This window comes from Megalobrama amblycephala, linkage group LG16 (assembly GCF_018812025.1).
Source record: "Megalobrama amblycephala isolate DHTTF-2021 linkage group LG16, ASM1881202v1, whole genome shotgun sequence".
NCBI classification, from domain to species: domain Eukaryota; kingdom Metazoa; phylum Chordata; class Actinopteri; order Cypriniformes; family Xenocyprididae; genus Megalobrama; species Megalobrama amblycephala.
The window spans coordinates 41,650,493-41,668,927 of NC_063059.1; the positions used below are offsets into that span (position 1 = coordinate 41,650,493).

The window sequence follows — 18,435 nt, forward strand, 5'->3', positions numbered from 1 at the left end:
TCTAATTAGAGTTATTGCAAGTGTTCCCCAGTAGTGTGCACTTGTGCAGTGTAAGTAAGGAAATACATCAGAGTTAACATAACTTAGGGAAGTTAGCGAGGGAAGACCAAAATGACATCTCTGGCCAATGGGAATAAAGACACGCCCACAGGAACAAGGAGCAAGTACCAGCAGAAACAAGCCAAGGTAAAGACACACACTAGTTCAGATGGTCAATAAATTTGAATAATTAGGGGTCCAAACACTGATGGTGCTGAAAACTGAGTGTATTTGTACTGTTTTGCCATTTATTTATTTTTTCTCACTAATAGCAGTTTATAAATGAGCAGGCATTTATATCAACGGGAATGAGAGATGAAGGTCCTAATACTAATATTGTCTTTATAGGAGACAAAGTATGAAAAATGGACATTTCTAACATTTATCCACTGTGATTGGAGTTTTTAGACCCTTACACTTCATAGAAGAATATCCAGCTAATATTGACCTAAAACTAATTTACTGCTCAAGAAATATGCCATGCTATACTCTATGCTAACATTATACGAAGCGAATGCATATAATAATTTATTTAGGGACAAATGCACAAAGCGTGCAGATCGAGCTCGTGACGTGACGTTGATGTTTATCCATTTTAACAACAGCTACTGGAATATCCGTTTTTATAGGAACCTTTGTAAAAACTAGGTCATAAATTTACGTTTAGGTACTTGGTAGAAAAGGTGGAGAAGATTTTTTAATCGATATGTAATTAAATGTTGATCAAGGTGAGTTCAGATCTCGAGACTTACGTGATTTCTGCATTAATATTTTCTCTGAAGGACGTAAATAATTCTTTGAAATGCGTTTGATATTTTTCATTTTGAAGCAAATTAACATGGTTTCATTGTTTCGTGTTGTCTGTGGTTTATTTTAGCATTTGTGTTAACATGCAGCTAACATATTTGAGTGAACAACGCGTCTCTTGATCCTGAGAGGCGGAGAAAAAGATGAATTATTGTGTTTGATTGTCATTTCTATCCAGAGTCAGTGTCGGAGATCAGATTTTGTTTCAGCTGTTCAGATTCATCATGGATGAAACACAAACATCCAGAGATGAAGATTTTTCTCCAGGATGCAGGTACTTTCACTAAACACTACATTAAATCACTTTTATATGATGATTAAAGGTCTGAAGATGGCAAGAAGATGTTTTGTTAGGATACCAAAAGATGTTTGATGTTAAATTGATTAAATGATAGCATTTTTAAACTTTAATCATAAAGGATTAAATCTGTCTCTGTTATAGTTCAGTTCATCAGAAGAGATCTATGGAGTCAAATTAATGTCTTAAAGTTTTGCACAAAAATAAAGTTTTGCAAAAAAAAAAAAAAAAAGAAAAAAGAATTGAGCAATAAAAAAATGTTTTGCAAACAAAAATAAAGAATTGCAAAGGAAAAATAAAGTATTGAGCAGAAAAAAAAATAAGTTTTGCAAACAAAAATAATAAATTGCAAAATAAAATTACGTAGTGCAAAAATAAAAATATAATCAATTACAAAAATCAATGACAGCTGTAATCCTATTTTATCTTTGCCACATATTTTTCATGCTCAAACCTACTAAATCATTTGCAACGCTCATTTTATTCTGCGTTTCAGTCAAGCGTGCGCTCACGACACCGGTTTTCCTTTGCGCTGCACTTTTCTGTGCAGTTCTCTTTATGGCACTGGTTTGACGTGGGGGAGTCAAGAAACGGGGGCAAACTTTATTTTTGTGCAAAACTTTAAGGCATTAATTTGACTCCATAGAGATCAGAACCAGAGTCCAGCTGTGTGTCTATGAGGAGTGACGCGTCTATGGATCCGCTGTTAAAGTTTAAGAGTGGAAATACACAGAATGATCTGAGGTATAAAATTTCTATAAAATATGATTATAGCATTGCATTTTGTATTATCAGAATAATATTCTGATAATGAATAATTATTCTTGTAAATTGTTTATAATTATTTTTATCTTTATCTGACATTTTAACATATATATTGTTGCTCACACACAGACACATCTATAAGAGTGTTTGTGTACTATGCAAATAAACAAGCAGGAGCTGGATCAATGTGCATCTTTATTAACATTGTCCAGCGCCAACTGCACACATGCTGAAACCAACGTTACAACAGGATACAAACCATATATGGCATTTCACCATAACATCTCCCTTTCTTTAATTAACAACCCCAGAACAAGAATTCAAAGTTTATTAGCCCAAACTTACGCTGTGCATTACCAAAACTTAACTGCATTCCTGGTGTGTTAGTCTGTCTATGACACTAAGCAAAACTCACAAGTCAAGTCTCTGTGGTGGCCGTGGCTGCTGCATGTAATGATCAGAGTTCCAGACTGTGTATGCCTGTTAGGCAGGTCTTGAACTGTTTTGTTATTGAACTTGCTCTGGCACACATTCTGTGATGTCCGATGTTGCTGTTTCACCGTTGCTAGCCACTGAGGCCTGGCTGCTCTCCTTCATCACTGCCTCTTGGTGATTAAACTGGGCGGTGCGCTCAGCCCTCCGCAAATCCACACTGTTGTGTATGTATAATGTGCCAGAACAGCATTTCTCTCGCTTGTTTGTAACAGGCCTCTCCTCCAATATGAGCGGCATGAATGCGATTCAGCATTGCTGCTCTCAGTGCCTTCAGTATAATGACACACTGGCCTCTGTATAGCACACCACTCTCAATGTTCAGTTCATCTCTGAATGGCCAATACTCACGCACTGAGAGCGGCACATCCTCTTTGCGCTTTGGCTACATTCCAACCAGTTAGTATTTGGTGCCCTTTATGATGCATTCTGTGTGAAATCGCTTCAGGGAAAGTATTGTGACACCTGAATACAATTTCAGTCTTGTTGTGCTCGGCTGCAGGAGGCTTTCTGGATCCAGATTCTCTTTGATTGTATGGCTCATAACATTACAAGTCACTTCCGTGTCTGGCTGACAGGCCTGCTTTCTTTTACTAAGCGTCAGGTTAACAAACCCTCTTGGACCTGGGGACTTTACTGTGTCAATGCATTCCTCAGCAGCGAAAAGTCAACGCTCGCTGTCGGGCACCTTGCTTATCCTGACCATCATCCATCATAACATTCACTCTGCTGGCCCTGACGGCTCTCTGACGGGCTTTACAAACCTTAGCGAAATGATTCGATACACCGCATGATCGACAAGTCTTTCCATATGCGGGGAACTGCTCTCTGCCTTTCTTGAGACCACCCCACAATATCTGCACCACACAGTTCTCGGCGTTTGCTCATTATTCACTTTACCTTCATGGCTTTTCAGCCTCTGTGTTTGTGCAATATTCACAGAGTCACTAATTTGAGTTGTTGATTGCTTTAACATTGTTCCGTCAGCCTGGTATTCTCATTGGCAATTCCCAGGACAAGTCTATCATGAATCATTTCATCTTTGAGCTCCCTGTGTTCGCAGGTTGATGCTTGCCCCCGCAACCTCGTGAGAAAGCTGTCTATAAGTTCGTCCATTTCCTGCTTGCAACACACAAACATATACCTTTTGTAATTCACATTTTTCACATGCTTGAAGTAGTCTCCCAAGGCATAAAGTATGGCTTTCCGATCCTTCATTTGTTTTTCGCTCAACACATTATGACTGTAAATATGCCAACATTCATTGCCCATTGTTCGCCGCAGTGCTGCCACTCTCACCTCTTTGGGCTTCTCTATCATCCCAGTAGCTAGTTCATAGTCTTCGAATTCCGCTCTGAAATTATCCCTGTTTTTTGATGTGTCCCGACATCAGCATGCCATCATGGGGCAGGGATGCTCTTTGAGGCCATGTTCAGGATCTAGTGTTAACTTCAGACACCATGTTTGTGTACTATGCAAATAAACAAGCAGGAGCTGGATCAATGTGCATCTTTACTAACAGGGCCCAGTGCCAACTGCGTGTGTGCCGGAGCTTACGTCACAACAGGATACAAACCATATATGGCATTTCACCGTAACAATGTTACAGTCACCGGTTCCTGCACTATATTTCCCAGCACCCTCTCTGTTCTGCACCTGCACATCATTGTCATCACCCACACCTGAAGACATTCACGATTATTATCACTCATCGGGACTTCCTTTATAAACGGTCACCTCACTTACTTGGGTTGTCGGTTATCTTACATTGTTAGTGTGTGTAACCTTTGTTCCTGTATGTTCCATTGGACTCTTGAACTTATATTCCTCGTAGTATGTGTTCCTACACAGCTAAATTGTAACAAACAAAGAGTGCTTAGTTAAATGTACAGTTTTTATGTCAACATAGTGTAAATAAAAAAAACTTTAATTTGTTTCTATACTCTATAGATAAAATAATTTTTGTTTGTTTGAGTAATTTAGAGCATTCACTTTAATCTCTCTGTTATAGTTCAGTTCATCAGAAGAGATCGGAACCAGAGTCCAGCTGTGTGTCTATGAGGACTGACGAGTCTATGGATCATCAAATACATTTTCTGAGTGGAGATACACAGACTGATCTGAGGTATAGCATTTCTGTAAAAGATATGATTTGATTATGATACTGAATATATAAAAGACTTTGTGCTTATTAACACTGATGTAATGATTTGGTATGTTAATTTTACAGCCATGAAGTCCTCAACATGTTTAGATCAAATCTGAGGAAGAAGTTTGAGTGTTTGTATGAGGGAATATCAAAGCAGGGAAACCCAACACTCCTGAATGAGATCTACACAGAGCTCTACATCACAGAGAGTGAAAGTGGAGAGATCAATAATGAGCATGAGGTGAGACAGATTGAGACACTGTCCAGGAGAGCAGAAACAGAGGACACACCGATCAAATGCAATGACATCTTTAGACCTTTACCTGGACAAGACAAACCCATCAGAACTGTGCTGACAAAGGGAGTCGCTGGCATTGGAAAAACAGTCTCTGTGCAGAAGTTCATCCTGGACTGGGCTGAAGGGAAAGAGAATCAGGACGTCCAGCTCATATTTCCACTTCCTTTCAGAGAGCTCAACTTGATGAAGGACAAAACACTCAGTCTTTCAGATCTTCTTCATGTCTTTTTCCCTGAAACAAAAGAAATGGAAATATCCAGTGACAGATATAAAGTGTTGTTCATCTTTGATGGTCTGGATGAGTGTCGTCTGTCTCTGGATTTTCAGAGCGATGTGAGGTTGTGTGATGTGACTGAATCAGCCTCAGTGGACGAGCTGCTGATGAACCTCATTGCGGGGAATCTGCTTCCCTCTGCTCTCATCTGGATCACCTCCAGACCAGCAGCAGCTGATCTCGTCCCCTCTGAGTGTGTCCATCGAGTGACAGAGGTACGAGGCTTCAGTGAGCCACAGAAGGAGGAATACTTCAGGAAGAGAATCAGTGATCAGCGTCTGGCCGACAGGATCATCTCACACCTGAAGAAATCAAGGAGCCTCTTTATTATGTGTCAAATCCCAGTTTTCTGCTGGATCTCAGCCACTGTTCTAGAGAAGATGTTGAGTGAAGCAGAGAGTGGAGAGATTCCCAAGACTCTCACTCAAATGTACACACACTTCCTGATCCTTCAGACCAACATCAAACATGACAAGGACTATGAGAAGAACGTGAAAGATGAAGATATGATCCTCAAACTGGGGAAAGTGGCTTTTCAGCAGCTTGTGAAAGGAAACCTGATCTTCTATGAGGAAGACCTGAGAGAGTGTGGCATTGATGTGAGAGAAGCATCAGTTTACTCAGGATTGTGCTCTCAGATCTTCAGAGAGGAGTTGGGCTTGTATCAGGGGAAAGTCTTCTGCTTTGTTCATCTGAGCATTCAGGAACATCTAGCAGCTCTATATGTGCATCTCTCCTTTATAAACAAGAACATCAATGTGTTTGACCAAATCTTCAAACAGAGTTTGCGATTGAACGTTAAGGACATGTTTAAACATGTTTCATTATCTGAGCTGCATCAGAGAGCTGTGAATGAGGCTCTACAGAGTAAAAATGGACATCTGGATCTTTTCCTGCGGTTTCTTCTTGGTCTGTCAGTAAAGTCTCATCAGGTTCTCCTACAAGGACTAATGAAACAGACAAGAAGCAGATCTGACAGCAATGAGGAAACCACTGAGTTCATCAAGATGAAGATCAGCACCATTGACTCTCCTGAGAAATCCATCAATCTGTTCCACTGTCTGAATGAACTGGGTGATCATTCACTAGTGGAGGAAATACAACAGTATCTGAAATCCAGAACAATAAAGGAAGCCAAACTCTCTTCATCTCAGTGGTCAGCTGTAGTTTTTGTGTTGTTGACATCAGATAAGATGCTGGATGTGTTTGATCTTAATAATTTTGTTAAAAGAAACAATAAAACTGAAAAACTAAAGGTTATTCAGAAGCTGCTGCCCGTGATGAAAGAATCCAGATCAGTTCAGTAAGTATCACTGAGAACTATCACTTCACTGTTAAAACATTAAGAAAATAATAGTTAATAAATATTCAGTGCTGCAGATGTTGTCCAGAGTTTAGTGGTCAGTATTTTTACGCGTTTTCTAAACTGTGGCAATTTTTAATTCCTTCTACGAGATTTTCGGTTTCTGAGATTTTCGGTTTCGGAAGGCGGAGCATACATGAATATTAATGAGTTTCGCAGACATGCACGATTGCACGTGCAACTGAGAATATTAGTTCACATTGTATCTCAAGACAGGATTATTCCATAAAAGTAACTATTCTCAGCGTCGCGGCTGACTCATGCCTAAACTACAGTTGTTTACTTCTAGGTAACAGTTTATAATGTTTTCATTAGTATGCACGATTTGTGCAGTTGTCTGTAACTGAATAACAGATACTTAGTGTAACAGCAGGGCAACCTTCAGCTATCGTCTACTATGAGTTCAGCTCGTTGGGCTCTTCCTTTGTTGCAAAGTACAGCTGATAGCCCTATATAAACTTCTTTATAACTTTCATGCTTATTTGATAAGAAACAAAAACTGCTGGGAAAGATCAGCTTTACAGCAAAATATAGAAGTGCAAACAAGAAGAATGAGGAAGAAAAACAAGATGAAGAGGAAAACGAGGATGAAGAAAACCAAAGATATAGACACTTTTTGTTAGTTTTTGTAAGTTTGTGAGAGCTATTTTTGTTAAATTTGTATTGCTAATATAGCAGAGGTATTTTTTAGTTATTTATTATCTATTTATTTTTCTAATACAGAAGAGATATTAACTTGTCATAAACATGTTGAATAACCTCTGAGAAGCCTATCTGACTTTGTGTATTTGGTTATAGCTAGTGTTTTGTAATATAACAATTTTATATCCATACATAGGAGGCATATTTTAAATGTATTGAAATTATAAGGCATCTTTGAGTAAACTTCGAGGTATCATTTGAGTATTGCCGGGCTGAGTGTCCTGGTTTTTGGTAATCAAAATATGGTCACCCTAATCAAAATATGGTTGTGTATGGGGTTTTCAGAGGGGGGCAGGGTGATTTGAGTTCTCGGCTCTCACAACCTGGGGGAAAAAGCTGTTGAGTAGTCTGGCGGTGCGGGCTTTGATGCTCCGGTACCGTCTTCCTGATGGTAGGAGCTGGAAGAGACTGTGGGAGGGATGGGTGGGGTCCTTCACGATGCTGGTGGCTTTGCTGGAGCATCGTGTTGCGGAAAATGTCCAGGATGGAGGGAAGAGGGCCACCGATGATCTTTAAAGCTGTGTTCACTATCCGCTTGAGGGTCTTGCATTCTGCTGCACTACAGTTCTCATACCAGACAGTGATGCAGCTGGTCAGCAGGCTCTCAATGGTTCCCCTGTAGAATGTGGTGAGGCTGGGTGGAGGGAGACTTGCTCTTTTCAGCCCGGTGGAGAAAGTGTAGGCGCTGTTGTGCCTTCTTGCAGAGTGATGTGGTGTGGGTGATACAGGTGAGATCCTCTGTGACCCCCAGGAATTTAGTTCTGCTGACCCTCTCCACAGTCGAGCTGTCAATGGTCAGTGGGGGGTGATCAACTGAGTTTCTCCTGAAGTCCATCACAAACTCTTTTGTCTTAACCAAATTAAGGGACAGGTTGTTAGTGCCACACCATACCGCCAGCTGTGCCACTTCCTCTCTGCAGTGCATTTCATCATTGTTGCTGATGAGCATCAGCGAACTCAATGATGTGGTTGGAGCTGAACTTGGCAGTGCAGTCATGGGTCAGGAGCGTGAAGAGCAACGGGCTGAGCACACAGTTCATTCTTCAAGTTCATTCTTACATAAGTGTCCTTCTGTCCTTCTGTGGGTAAGAGCCACGTGGTGGGTGGAGGAAATTGCATCGTCCGTAGAGAGGTCTGGACGGCATGCAAACTGGAGTGGATCAAGTGTGTTGAAGAGGCTGGTTTTATGTGGTGCATGACTAATCTCTCAAAGCAATTCATCATGATTGGAGTCAGTGCTATGGGACGGTAGTCAGTTAGACAGGACACAAGTGATTTCTTTGGTACCAGTATGATAGTTGTGGACTTGAGATGTGGGAATGAGTGCCTGGTTCAGTGAGGTGTTGAAGATATCTGTTAGGACATCTGTCTGCAGCACAGCACAGTCTCTCATACCCCTTTTCCACCAAGGCAGTTTGAGTGCTGGTATGGAGCCAGAGTCTAGTTTCAGTTCTTTGTCTTTCGACACACAAAGCACCAGCTCCGAACCAGAAAAAGTGGTTCGTAAAAAGCACCAAAACAATGCTGGGCTAGAAGTAAGAACCGCTTGCGTCAGGGGCTGGGGGCGGGGTTACCGTGACCAACAAGAAACTTAAGACCGCCATTTTTGAAATAGCAGCTAATCGAGCTAATAGCAGCTCGATCGTAATCTCCGTCTACATACAAATTACGGCGAGCCAGTGTTTGGATGCCGATGTAGGTTCGCAAAGCCATGAGCATCAACAGCAGTGAAACATCCGCGATTGTTGACAGAAGGCTTGTGCGAGATGCATCAGAGCAGCGCGGACCGATTCGGCGGGTGCCGCGGGTTCACGGGAGCATTTGTAGAGCATACGACTCCTTGTACTTTTGGATCGTTCTCGCCGAGCTTTGATGTCATGCGCCGATCGCTTTGCGAGAAGCCGATGCATCTCAAACGAGCCTAGTGTGTTTGTGTTTGGCACTGCAGCGCTAGCTTTGCTGTGAAATATGAGATTTATACAGTGACGCAAGACCTGGCTCTGTGGTTGCTCTCTAGCCTGTGGAAAGGCAAACTGGTTCTTAGAAGGCTCGTCAGTTGAACCAACTCCGAACTGGCACTAGCGCTAGCTCTGAACTAGCACCTGGTTCATGCTGGTGGAAAGGGGGTATCAGTACATGGCCAGGTATGTTGTCAGGGCCCACAGCCTTGCGTGGGTTAATCCTAGATTGGGTTTTCTCTGTTGTGTAAAGAAAGTCAAGTGTGTTGTTTCCCCTTGTTGCAAAGTTCACATGTTGGTAGAACTTTGGCAAAACTCTCTTTAAATTTGCATGGTTGAAATCACCAGCTATGATGAAAAGGCCTTCAGGGTTGTTTGTTTGTTGTTCGCTAATAGTGCTGTACAGCTCGCAAAGCGCGTCCTTAGCGTTTGCACACAGGGGAATGTAAACTGCGACAATAACAATGGCTATTAACTCCCGCGGCAGATAGAATGGTCAACACTTCACAAACATAAACTCCATCAGCGATGAACAGTGTTTTGACACTACCATAGAATTGTTACACCATTCTTTGTTGATGTACACACACAAGTCAGAATCTCTATCCGCTCGATAGAAGGTTAGCCCGTGCAGCTGAATGGCGGAGTCTTGGATGTTGTCGTTTAGCCATGTTTCAGTAAAAACAAACACGCATCAATTCCCTTGTCTCATGCATTGTAGACCGACTGAGTTGAATTAAGTCAAGTTTATTTTCCAGCAAGCGTATGTTTGACAGCATGAGTGTTGGTATAGCTGGTCTTGTGGGCTTAGCGCTTAGCCTAGCTCGTATACCTCCACACTTGCCGCATTTCTGTCCCCTCTCACACCGCTTGCATTGCCGCTTTGTGTGGGTAGCGTCAGTGGGCGAGTCTGCGGTCTCCGGGTCTGACCTCAGCAGAAAACAGAGGCCTTGTAGCTTCTCAGTAGATGTTTGTACACACTGCTAATTTCCAGAAGGCTCTGGCGATCATAAATGAGTGTTTATCTGATGATTTTGCAGTAAATTGAGAATGTTTAAAGACAAGGAGACGAGACTAACAGACTTAAAAGCACCGTCTTTAGGACCCAGAGTAGCCGCTGCGTCCGACCGTGCCGCCATCTTGGTTAAAAAAAAAAGCTTCAAGTTTAGCTTCAAGTTTATTAAAAATTCACATTATAAATTTACTGTAAAATGGACAATTAAATGTTTACTTGAACTTTAGCTTAAAGTTGACTAAAACTTTACATTTAAATTTTACTATGAGATGAACAATTAAGTTGCTAAGAATTGAAAGTTGTTGGATAGCTATTTGATAGTGTTTAACTATTTATTATGCTATTTGATTTTCATCTCTCTACAGATTGAGTGATTGTGGCGTCACAGAGGAAGGTTGTGCAGCTCTGATTTCAGCTCTGAGATCAAACCCCTTACACCTGAGAGAACTGGATCTGTCGTGGAGTAAAATAGGAAAATCAGTGAATCTGCTGTCTGATGTACTACAGGATCCTAACTGTAAACTGGAAAAACTGGGGTAAGATCATATTTGACTCTCACACGTGAATCACAAAAGTATATTTGAAGTGTTCAACCTCTGCAGTGTTTTGGTGTTTTGGTGTTTTTTTTTTTGTTTTTTTTTGTTCTTTCTCTTTTTCTCTCACCTTAATGCAAAGCTTAATGGAAACCAGCTAACACTTACCATCAGCTAACAGTTACCATCAATTCCTGGGTTTCTCTGATTGGTTGCTGGGTGGGAGAGATTGTGAATAAAACATTGTAAAGCAAAACGTGATTGGTTGTAGTGAGAACGTGCACAGGAAGAGATTCACAAATGTACAGGTGGTGATTCATAAATGAATGGCTGGCAGAATTATGTTTGTGACATGAAAACATTTGTCGATGTTTTTTATTAGCAAATCTCATTTTATTTATTTGTGATTTGTATTTTTGGGAAATTCCTGACATGTATTTGTGGATCTCATTCTATTTATTTGTGCATATGATTATTTTTTTTTTTTTTTTTATGAATCACTTAAAATGTATTTGTGGATCATAATCTATTTATCTGGAATATTAGAACAATTCTATCTCCATACTAATACTCCATACATATTACTGTTAAGTAAAATAGTAAAACTAACATATGTTGTGAGTAGTGTCATTTATTAAAACTATTTAAATTATTTTGCATAAGACAGACATTTAGTATAGTTTGTATTTTCTCTGTAATAATGGATTCACTGCTAAACTGAACTGATCTGAGAGACTGAAGAGTGTGTCTTTGTTCTCTTCAGATTGAGTGATTGTGGCGTCACAGATGAAGGTTGTGCTGCTCTGACTTCAGCTCTGAGATCAAACCCCTCACACCTGAAAGAACTGGATCTGACTGGGAATAAAATAGGAAAATCAGTGAATCTGCTGTCTGATGTACTACAGGATCCTCACTGTAAACTGGAGATACTGCGGTAAGATCATATTTGACTCTCACACATGAATCACAATGTAAAGTATACAGGTGCTGGTCATATAATTAGAATATCATCAAAAAGATGATTTATGTCACTAATTCCATTCAGAAAGTGAAACTTGTATATTATATTCATTCATTACACGCAGACTGATATATTTCAAATGTTTATTTCTTTTAATTTTGATGATTATAACTGACAAATAAGGAAAATCCCAAATTCAGTATCTGAGACAATTAAAATATTACTTAAGACCAATACAAAGAAAGGATTTTTAGAAATCTTGGCCAACTGAAAAGTATGAACATGAAAAGTATGAACATGTACAGCACTCAATACTTAGTTGGGGCTCCTTTTGCCTGAATTACTGCAGCAATGCCGCATGGAGTCGATCAGTCTGTGGCACTGCTCAGGTGTTATGAGAGCCCAGGTTGCTCTGATAGTGGCCTTCAGCTCTTCTGCATTGTTGGGTCTGGCATATCGCATCTTCCTCTTCACAGTACCCCATAGATTTTCTATGGGGTTAAGGTCAGGCGAGTTTGCTGGCCAATTAAGAACCGGGATACCATGGTCCTTAAACCAGGTACTGGTAGCTTTGGCACTGTCTGCAGGTGCCAAGTCCTGCTGGAAAATGAAATCTGCATCTGCATAAAGTTGGTCAGCAGCAGGAAGCATGAAGTGCTCTAAAACTTCCTGGTATATGGCTGCGTTGACCTTGGACCTCAGAAAACACAGTGGACCAACACCAGCAGATGACATGGCACCCCAAACCATCACTGACTGTGGAAACTTTACACTGGACCACAAGCAACGTGGATTGTGTGCCTCTCCTCTCTTCCTCCAGACTCTGGGACCCTGATTTCCAAAGGAAATGCAAAATTTACTTTCATCAGAGAACATAACTTTGGAACACTCAGCAGCAGTCCATTCCTTTTTGTCTTTAGCCCAGGCGAGACGCTTCTGACGCTGTCTGTTGTTCAAGAGTGGCTTGACACAAGGAATGCGACAGGTGAAACCCATGTCTTGCATACGTCTGTGCGTAGTGGTTCTTGAAGCACTGACCCCAGCTGCAGTCCACTCTTTGTGAATCTCCCCCATATTTTTGAATGGGTTTTGTTTCACAATCCTCTCCAGGGTGCGGTTATCCCTATTGCTTGTACACTTTTTTTCTACCGCATCTTTTCCTTCCCTTCGCCTCTCTATTAATGTGCTTGGACACAGAGCTCTGTGAACAGCCAGCCTCTTTTGCAATGACCTATTGTGTCTTGCCCTCCTTGTGCAAGGTGTCAGTGGTCGTCTTTTGGACAACTGTCAAGTCAGCAGTCTTCCCCATGATTGTGTAGCCTACAGAAATGGACTGAGAGACCATTTAAAGGCCTTTGCAGGTGTTTTGAGTTAATTAGCTGATTAGAGTGTGGCACCAGGTGTCTTCAATATTGAACCTTTTCACAATATTCTAATTTTCTGAGATACTGAATTTGGGACTTTCCTTAGTTGTCAGTTATAATCATCAAAATGAAAAGAAATGAACATTTGAAATATATCAGTCTGTGTTTAATGAATGAATATAATATACAAGTTTCACTTTTTGAATGGAATTAGTGAAATAAATCAACTTTTTGATGATATTCTAATTATTTGACCAGCTCCTGTATTTGAAGTGTTCAGCCTCTTTCTGCTGCTGATTGAACTGCAAATGAATGAACACATGGTCTGCTCCTCAGCAGTGCCGATCCTACACTTCTGGGGGAACTAAGCAAAACTTTGTGAAGGGGCCCTGTCAGTGAATTCTTAAAAAACCCAAATTTAAAAAAAAACTTAATAATTACAATGGTTTTCAGTATGCAAGCTGCACTGTCAGTTTTCTATACTAATGGAATTAAAACATCAAGGAAAAAAACTGCAAGTTCTGAAAAACTTATATAAATATGTAAAGGGAAACCTGTTAAAAACAAATTAAATTGTCAGTAAGAACAAATTTTTGTTGACAGCTAAATAAATGCTTTTTTAATAGTCATGCTCTAGCACCATCTAGCTGTCAGAAAAACTATAACACACAGCCGAATTGGCTTCCTAAATTACAGCATGATGAATAAAAAAAGGCATGGTTGTTTCAACCCAAATTCGTATAAAATATGGACAAATCAAACCGTTTGGTTACTTTTTTTTTTTAAATAAAATTTTTAACCCAACGATTGGATTTGTCCATTTTGACCCAAATCTGGGTTGAAACAACTGCAGCATTTTTTAAAAGTGAAGAAGGCTGCCTTAGATAAACATACGAAAATACATCAGTTCTCCAAATGAGCAAATTTTAGACTAATAGGTATTGTTTCTAAAGTACCCAAATCACACGACAGCTTGTAATACTGAACAGAAATGTTTATTTCTCATTAAACCATGCATAAAAATGGTTTGATTATTAATGTGTATATGATTTGCTTATGAATTTATTGTTTTGTGAAGACTAAATAAGAAATTAAAATGTTACAAAAATACATACTGTCTTTGTCTTTGTTCTTGGCACTTTTTTTCTGTTCCAGAAGGGTAGTTTGGTTTTGCAGCCGTAGCCATGTCAAGATGCATGTTATTATCTGCCGCACTGCATGACGTCCAAGTCCGAAACCGTTACTGAATAAATATAAATCATTATTAAAAATATTTCCCAGTTGACTCCGCAAATGTTTGGTAGACACCACACATATATTTGCATGTTGTGAAGAAATATTTACATTATGGTAAATTACCATCATGTTTATTTTATATAGTGATGAAGAAGGGGGCCCCTGGTGGTTTGGGCGAAACTTGTGTAGTTTGTGTATAGAGAGGATCGGTTCTGCTCCTCAGTAAAATGATACCACAGGACTGAGAGTCACACTGAAATATACACTTTTTACGCACAATCAATGTTTCAATAATTTGACTCTAAACCAGGGATGTCAAACTCATTTTAGCTTTAGGGCCGGTTTGGAACAAAAAAAAAACATGTGCGGGCCAAATTAATAAAAAAAAAAATAATAATAATAATAAAAAAACTTAGTTGCATAGTTTTTTTTTAGATAGTTGCATTAATATTAACCATTATAAACAACAAAATAATTTGCAAGAAAACTATTACACTGCTCATGAAAACTCTTAAAAAACTATTACATTTTTATATGCTTTATTTAATATTTTTTTTATTAGTGATGCATCTTTTTTGATTTTTCATGGCCAACTAGAAGCAGCTTGTCCGATTCAGATACTGTTTGCAGATTTTTTTTTAAAGCAAATTTATTTGTTGTTTATTAGTAAAAAAAATATGTAACTCAAACACTGCATTTTTATCACAATCGCAACAAAGATGTTATGCACATGCACATGTTATGTTTTTAATTTAAATGATTGTATACTTTCAAGATTGACAGCAAAAACAGCATGGTCTGACTTTAACTTTGTGAAATTATGCTACATAAGACACTCACAGAAAACAAGCTGACGGACTGAATGAAATGCAAATCCACTCTCTGACTGCAGGTGACACTTATGGAACAGCAGTGATATAGCGTTTCCATGGTTACTGCTGTACACAATGCAGCGCTGCGTCGATAAATAGGCTACTACTTTATACAGAGATAAGAGGAAAAGCCATCAAAACTTTTTTGACGGCTGTTCCCTTCAGAGATACATTCATATCAACCCCAATTCAATATTTATATTATTCTTCCTATTTCGTGAACAGTGAGCTTGTGCATGGTAGATTATTTTCTCTGCTGGCGCGTCTGTTCTCCTCTTTCTGCCCGTATTCAGCGTGTGCCTGTGTTAACGTCCTTTTTACAGACATCGTAAATATTTCACCACAAATTACATTTTGGGAAATTATTACAAAGCACCTTGTTTGCCAGCCCGGAATAAAAATTGACCAAAAATAAAACTAAAAAAAAGTTTGGATTTATGACCAGTGGACTAGTTCAAATCATCCCGCGAGCCGGATTGGACACCTTTGGGGGCTGTTTTGACCTGCTTTAAACGGATTCAAGCTCAACACAAATGAATAATGAAGAACGTTCATCTTCCTGCATTGACTTTTTTTAAAGTATTGTTTTTAATTTTGTAAAATCACACACACACACCTCTGTGACATTATAGGTCTGTCTTTTTTTTTCACGCATATTGATTTGTGCTTTAAGTTTGTACTTTCTCTTTAATAATGGATTCACTGCTAATCTGATCTGATCTGAGAGAGTGAAGAGTGTGTCATTGTTCTCTACAGGTTGAGATATTGTGGAGTTACAGATGAAGGATGTGCTGCTCTGACTTCAGCTCTGAGATTAAACCCCTCACACCTGAGATTACTGAGTCTGTCTGTGAATAAACTAGGAAATTCAGGAGTCACGCTGCTGTCTGGTGTACTGGAGGATCCTCACTGTAAACTGGAGATACTGTGGTAAGATCATCTCTCACATATTTGTCCTCAGTAAAACATGTCCTTTAATGTAAATTCTAAAACTAAAATAAATGTTCACTAAACACATTAAATCTCAGCACAAATCGAGCGCAGCATTAGTCAGTCAGGCCACGTAGGCATAGTGCTGTGACCAGCTGACACGGTCAGCTGTCAAATCGCTCCAATCACTATCATTCTCCTATTAGTCCGGGGACATATATACATGGCATTACTGCTTGGTAAGTATGCTCAAACTGCTCGCAACCCTCCCTCCCTCCCCATTATAAGCATGAGCAATATTACTGTGCACCTTCTGGTTATCGTCATCGTTTTATTTCAGATTACCAAGCTACAGTATAGACTTCCCACTACCACATCTACATGATTACCACTGTTTGCTTTTCAAAGGCATTACTAAGTGTCTTAATTGTCTGAATTTTCCAAGCTGATGGTTCCAAGGGGGTTCATGTTAAAGCTCTTGTATGTTCAATTAATTTCGGGAACAAGAACCCCCATAAGGAACCATACTGCCAATGATAACTTGTTTCAATAAACTCAAAATAACTTGCCAAAGTGGTCCTGTCTGAAATGATGATTAATACTTCTTCACCTGCTCTTTTTTAATTTTCATCTTATTTTCTTCTTGTTCTGAAATCATCTGAGCTCATTGTGTTCTCATAGATGTTATAAAGCCCAACATGAATTTAACTGTGAAATACAGTGTAGAGCTGGGTGATGATCTGGAGGAACATGATCTCAGTGCATGTGAAGGCAATAGTTTTTACTTTGTACATTAGGAAATTGAATATCTCTGTTGAGTTCACCACATTTTTATTTAGTTTATAAGCTGCCAGATGAAACCAAAGATGACACAATTATGTGTTTGATCACAAGAGTTAATAAACAATATGCAATGGAAACACATGGATCCTGTGAAACAAATGTCCACCTGTAGGAGTGTATTAGAGGTGCAAGAGACGGTTTCTCCAGTCAGAACCATTCTTATATCACTATGAAACAATATCTCACATTCAACTCTGTGTGTCTGTTCAGTCCTGAAGCACATGACAGTTTCAGTATGTGGCAATGCTTGTCATTATATCTTCTCTCCTGATCTGAGACCAGAGTGAATAACAAACTACAGACACTTGAACTACAATTCAAACTGTGTCATTGTTCTCTACAGGTTGAGGGATTGTGGCGTCACAGATGAAGGTTGTGCTGCTCTGGCTTCAGCTCTGAGATCAAACCCCTCACACCTGAGAGAACTGGATCTGTCTGTAAATAAACTAGGAAAATCAGGAGTGAAGTTGCTGTCTGATTTGAAGGATGATCCACATTATAATCTGGAGACATTATACTATTGTGAGTATATTTTTATTTAAAGCCTTTAAATTGACTCAAGTTCAGTAACAGCCTTATATCTGTGTAACTGGAAAATATAAGATAATAATTCAGCTCCACTTTAGTTTCTGTAAACTGTTTTAATAAGAGTTTAATTATGTGATGTGAATATGATCTATGAATATGAGCATTTTCATCTCTTACAGTGTCTCTGTGTGTAAGTGATTTAAGAGTTGTTAAACATTTAATGTTATTAATCTATTAGCAGTTTTTCAATCATATCTATGGCTGTAATATGTATATTATATTATATAATATCTCTGGCTGTGTTTTCTCTTAAATGATCTCCTGATGTGATGTGACAGCAGTAATGTATCATACTCATATGTGACTGTGTGATTTATTGTAGGACTCTCAGTATTTAGACGTCAGTTCAGTTTCCTCAGGATCAGCTGACGGTGAATAAGGAGCCACTACAGAGTTGAAGACACAGAGACACACAGCGATCACACTGACATGTGTGCTTGAATTTTATAGTAATGACTCATGAAAATGAGGGCTGAAAATAGCAACTTTTATTTGTTGCAAATTTGTTAGATATTATAATGTGGATGGTGTAAAACTCAAAATACACGGCAAGTCATTAAAGCAAACTGAAAAAAACAAGCCATAGACAGATTTATTGTGCAATACAGACAATGTTGGGAAAAGTTTTTTACAAGTTTCATTAAAGAGTCTGACTACAGAAGAGACAGATGTTGTAAATTTGTCTACAAGCAGGGGGCGACAAAAATTACGCAAATAATTTCACTGAACATTTCTTTCTGTAAAATATTTTTTATTATTTATTTGTGTATATGATGATCTATTAAAGTTTCCATCAAAATCTTCACATTATTTTACTGGTTTCTTGTTTTTTTTTTCCTTTTTGTTTTTCCCCTTCATATATCAGTTAATTACTGCTATATGTTGACACTTATTACTCTTGATGGAAAGTATTTCTAAAGCCAACATCAAACAGCAGTGATACAACAA

At 39.1% G+C, this 18,435-nt stretch overlaps 1 protein-coding gene across 1 annotated transcript; it reads left to right on the top strand.

The window, feature by feature from the left end:
- Positions 1-1,799: 1,799 nt before the first annotated feature.
- Positions 1,800-18,276, top strand: LOC125249760 (NACHT, LRR and PYD domains-containing protein 3-like). The gene is made up of 8 exons (XM_048162140.1): positions 1,800-1,888; positions 4,413-4,526; positions 4,632-6,425; positions 10,526-10,696; positions 11,457-11,627; positions 15,883-16,056; positions 17,243-17,421; positions 17,810-18,276. Coding segments are annotated over exons 1-8 (2,673 nt in total). The 5' UTR covers positions 1,800-1,820; the 3' UTR covers positions 17,812-18,276.
- The last annotated feature ends 159 nt before the right edge of the window (positions 18,277-18,435 follow it).

Bases quoted from the DNA above. Each gene is read 5' to 3' on its own strand.
- LOC125249760 (XM_048162140.1), top strand. From the start codon at position 1,821: ATGAGGAGTGACGCGTCTATGGATCCGCTGTTAAAGTTTAAGAGTGGA. The intron at 11,628-15,882 runs GTAAGATCATAT...TGTTCTCTACAG, and splicing joins TGTAAACTGGAGATACTGCG to GTTGAGATATTGTGGAGTTA. The intron at 16,057-17,242 runs GTAAGATCATCT...TGTTCTCTACAG, and splicing joins TGTAAACTGGAGATACTGTG to GTTGAGGGATTGTGGCGTCA.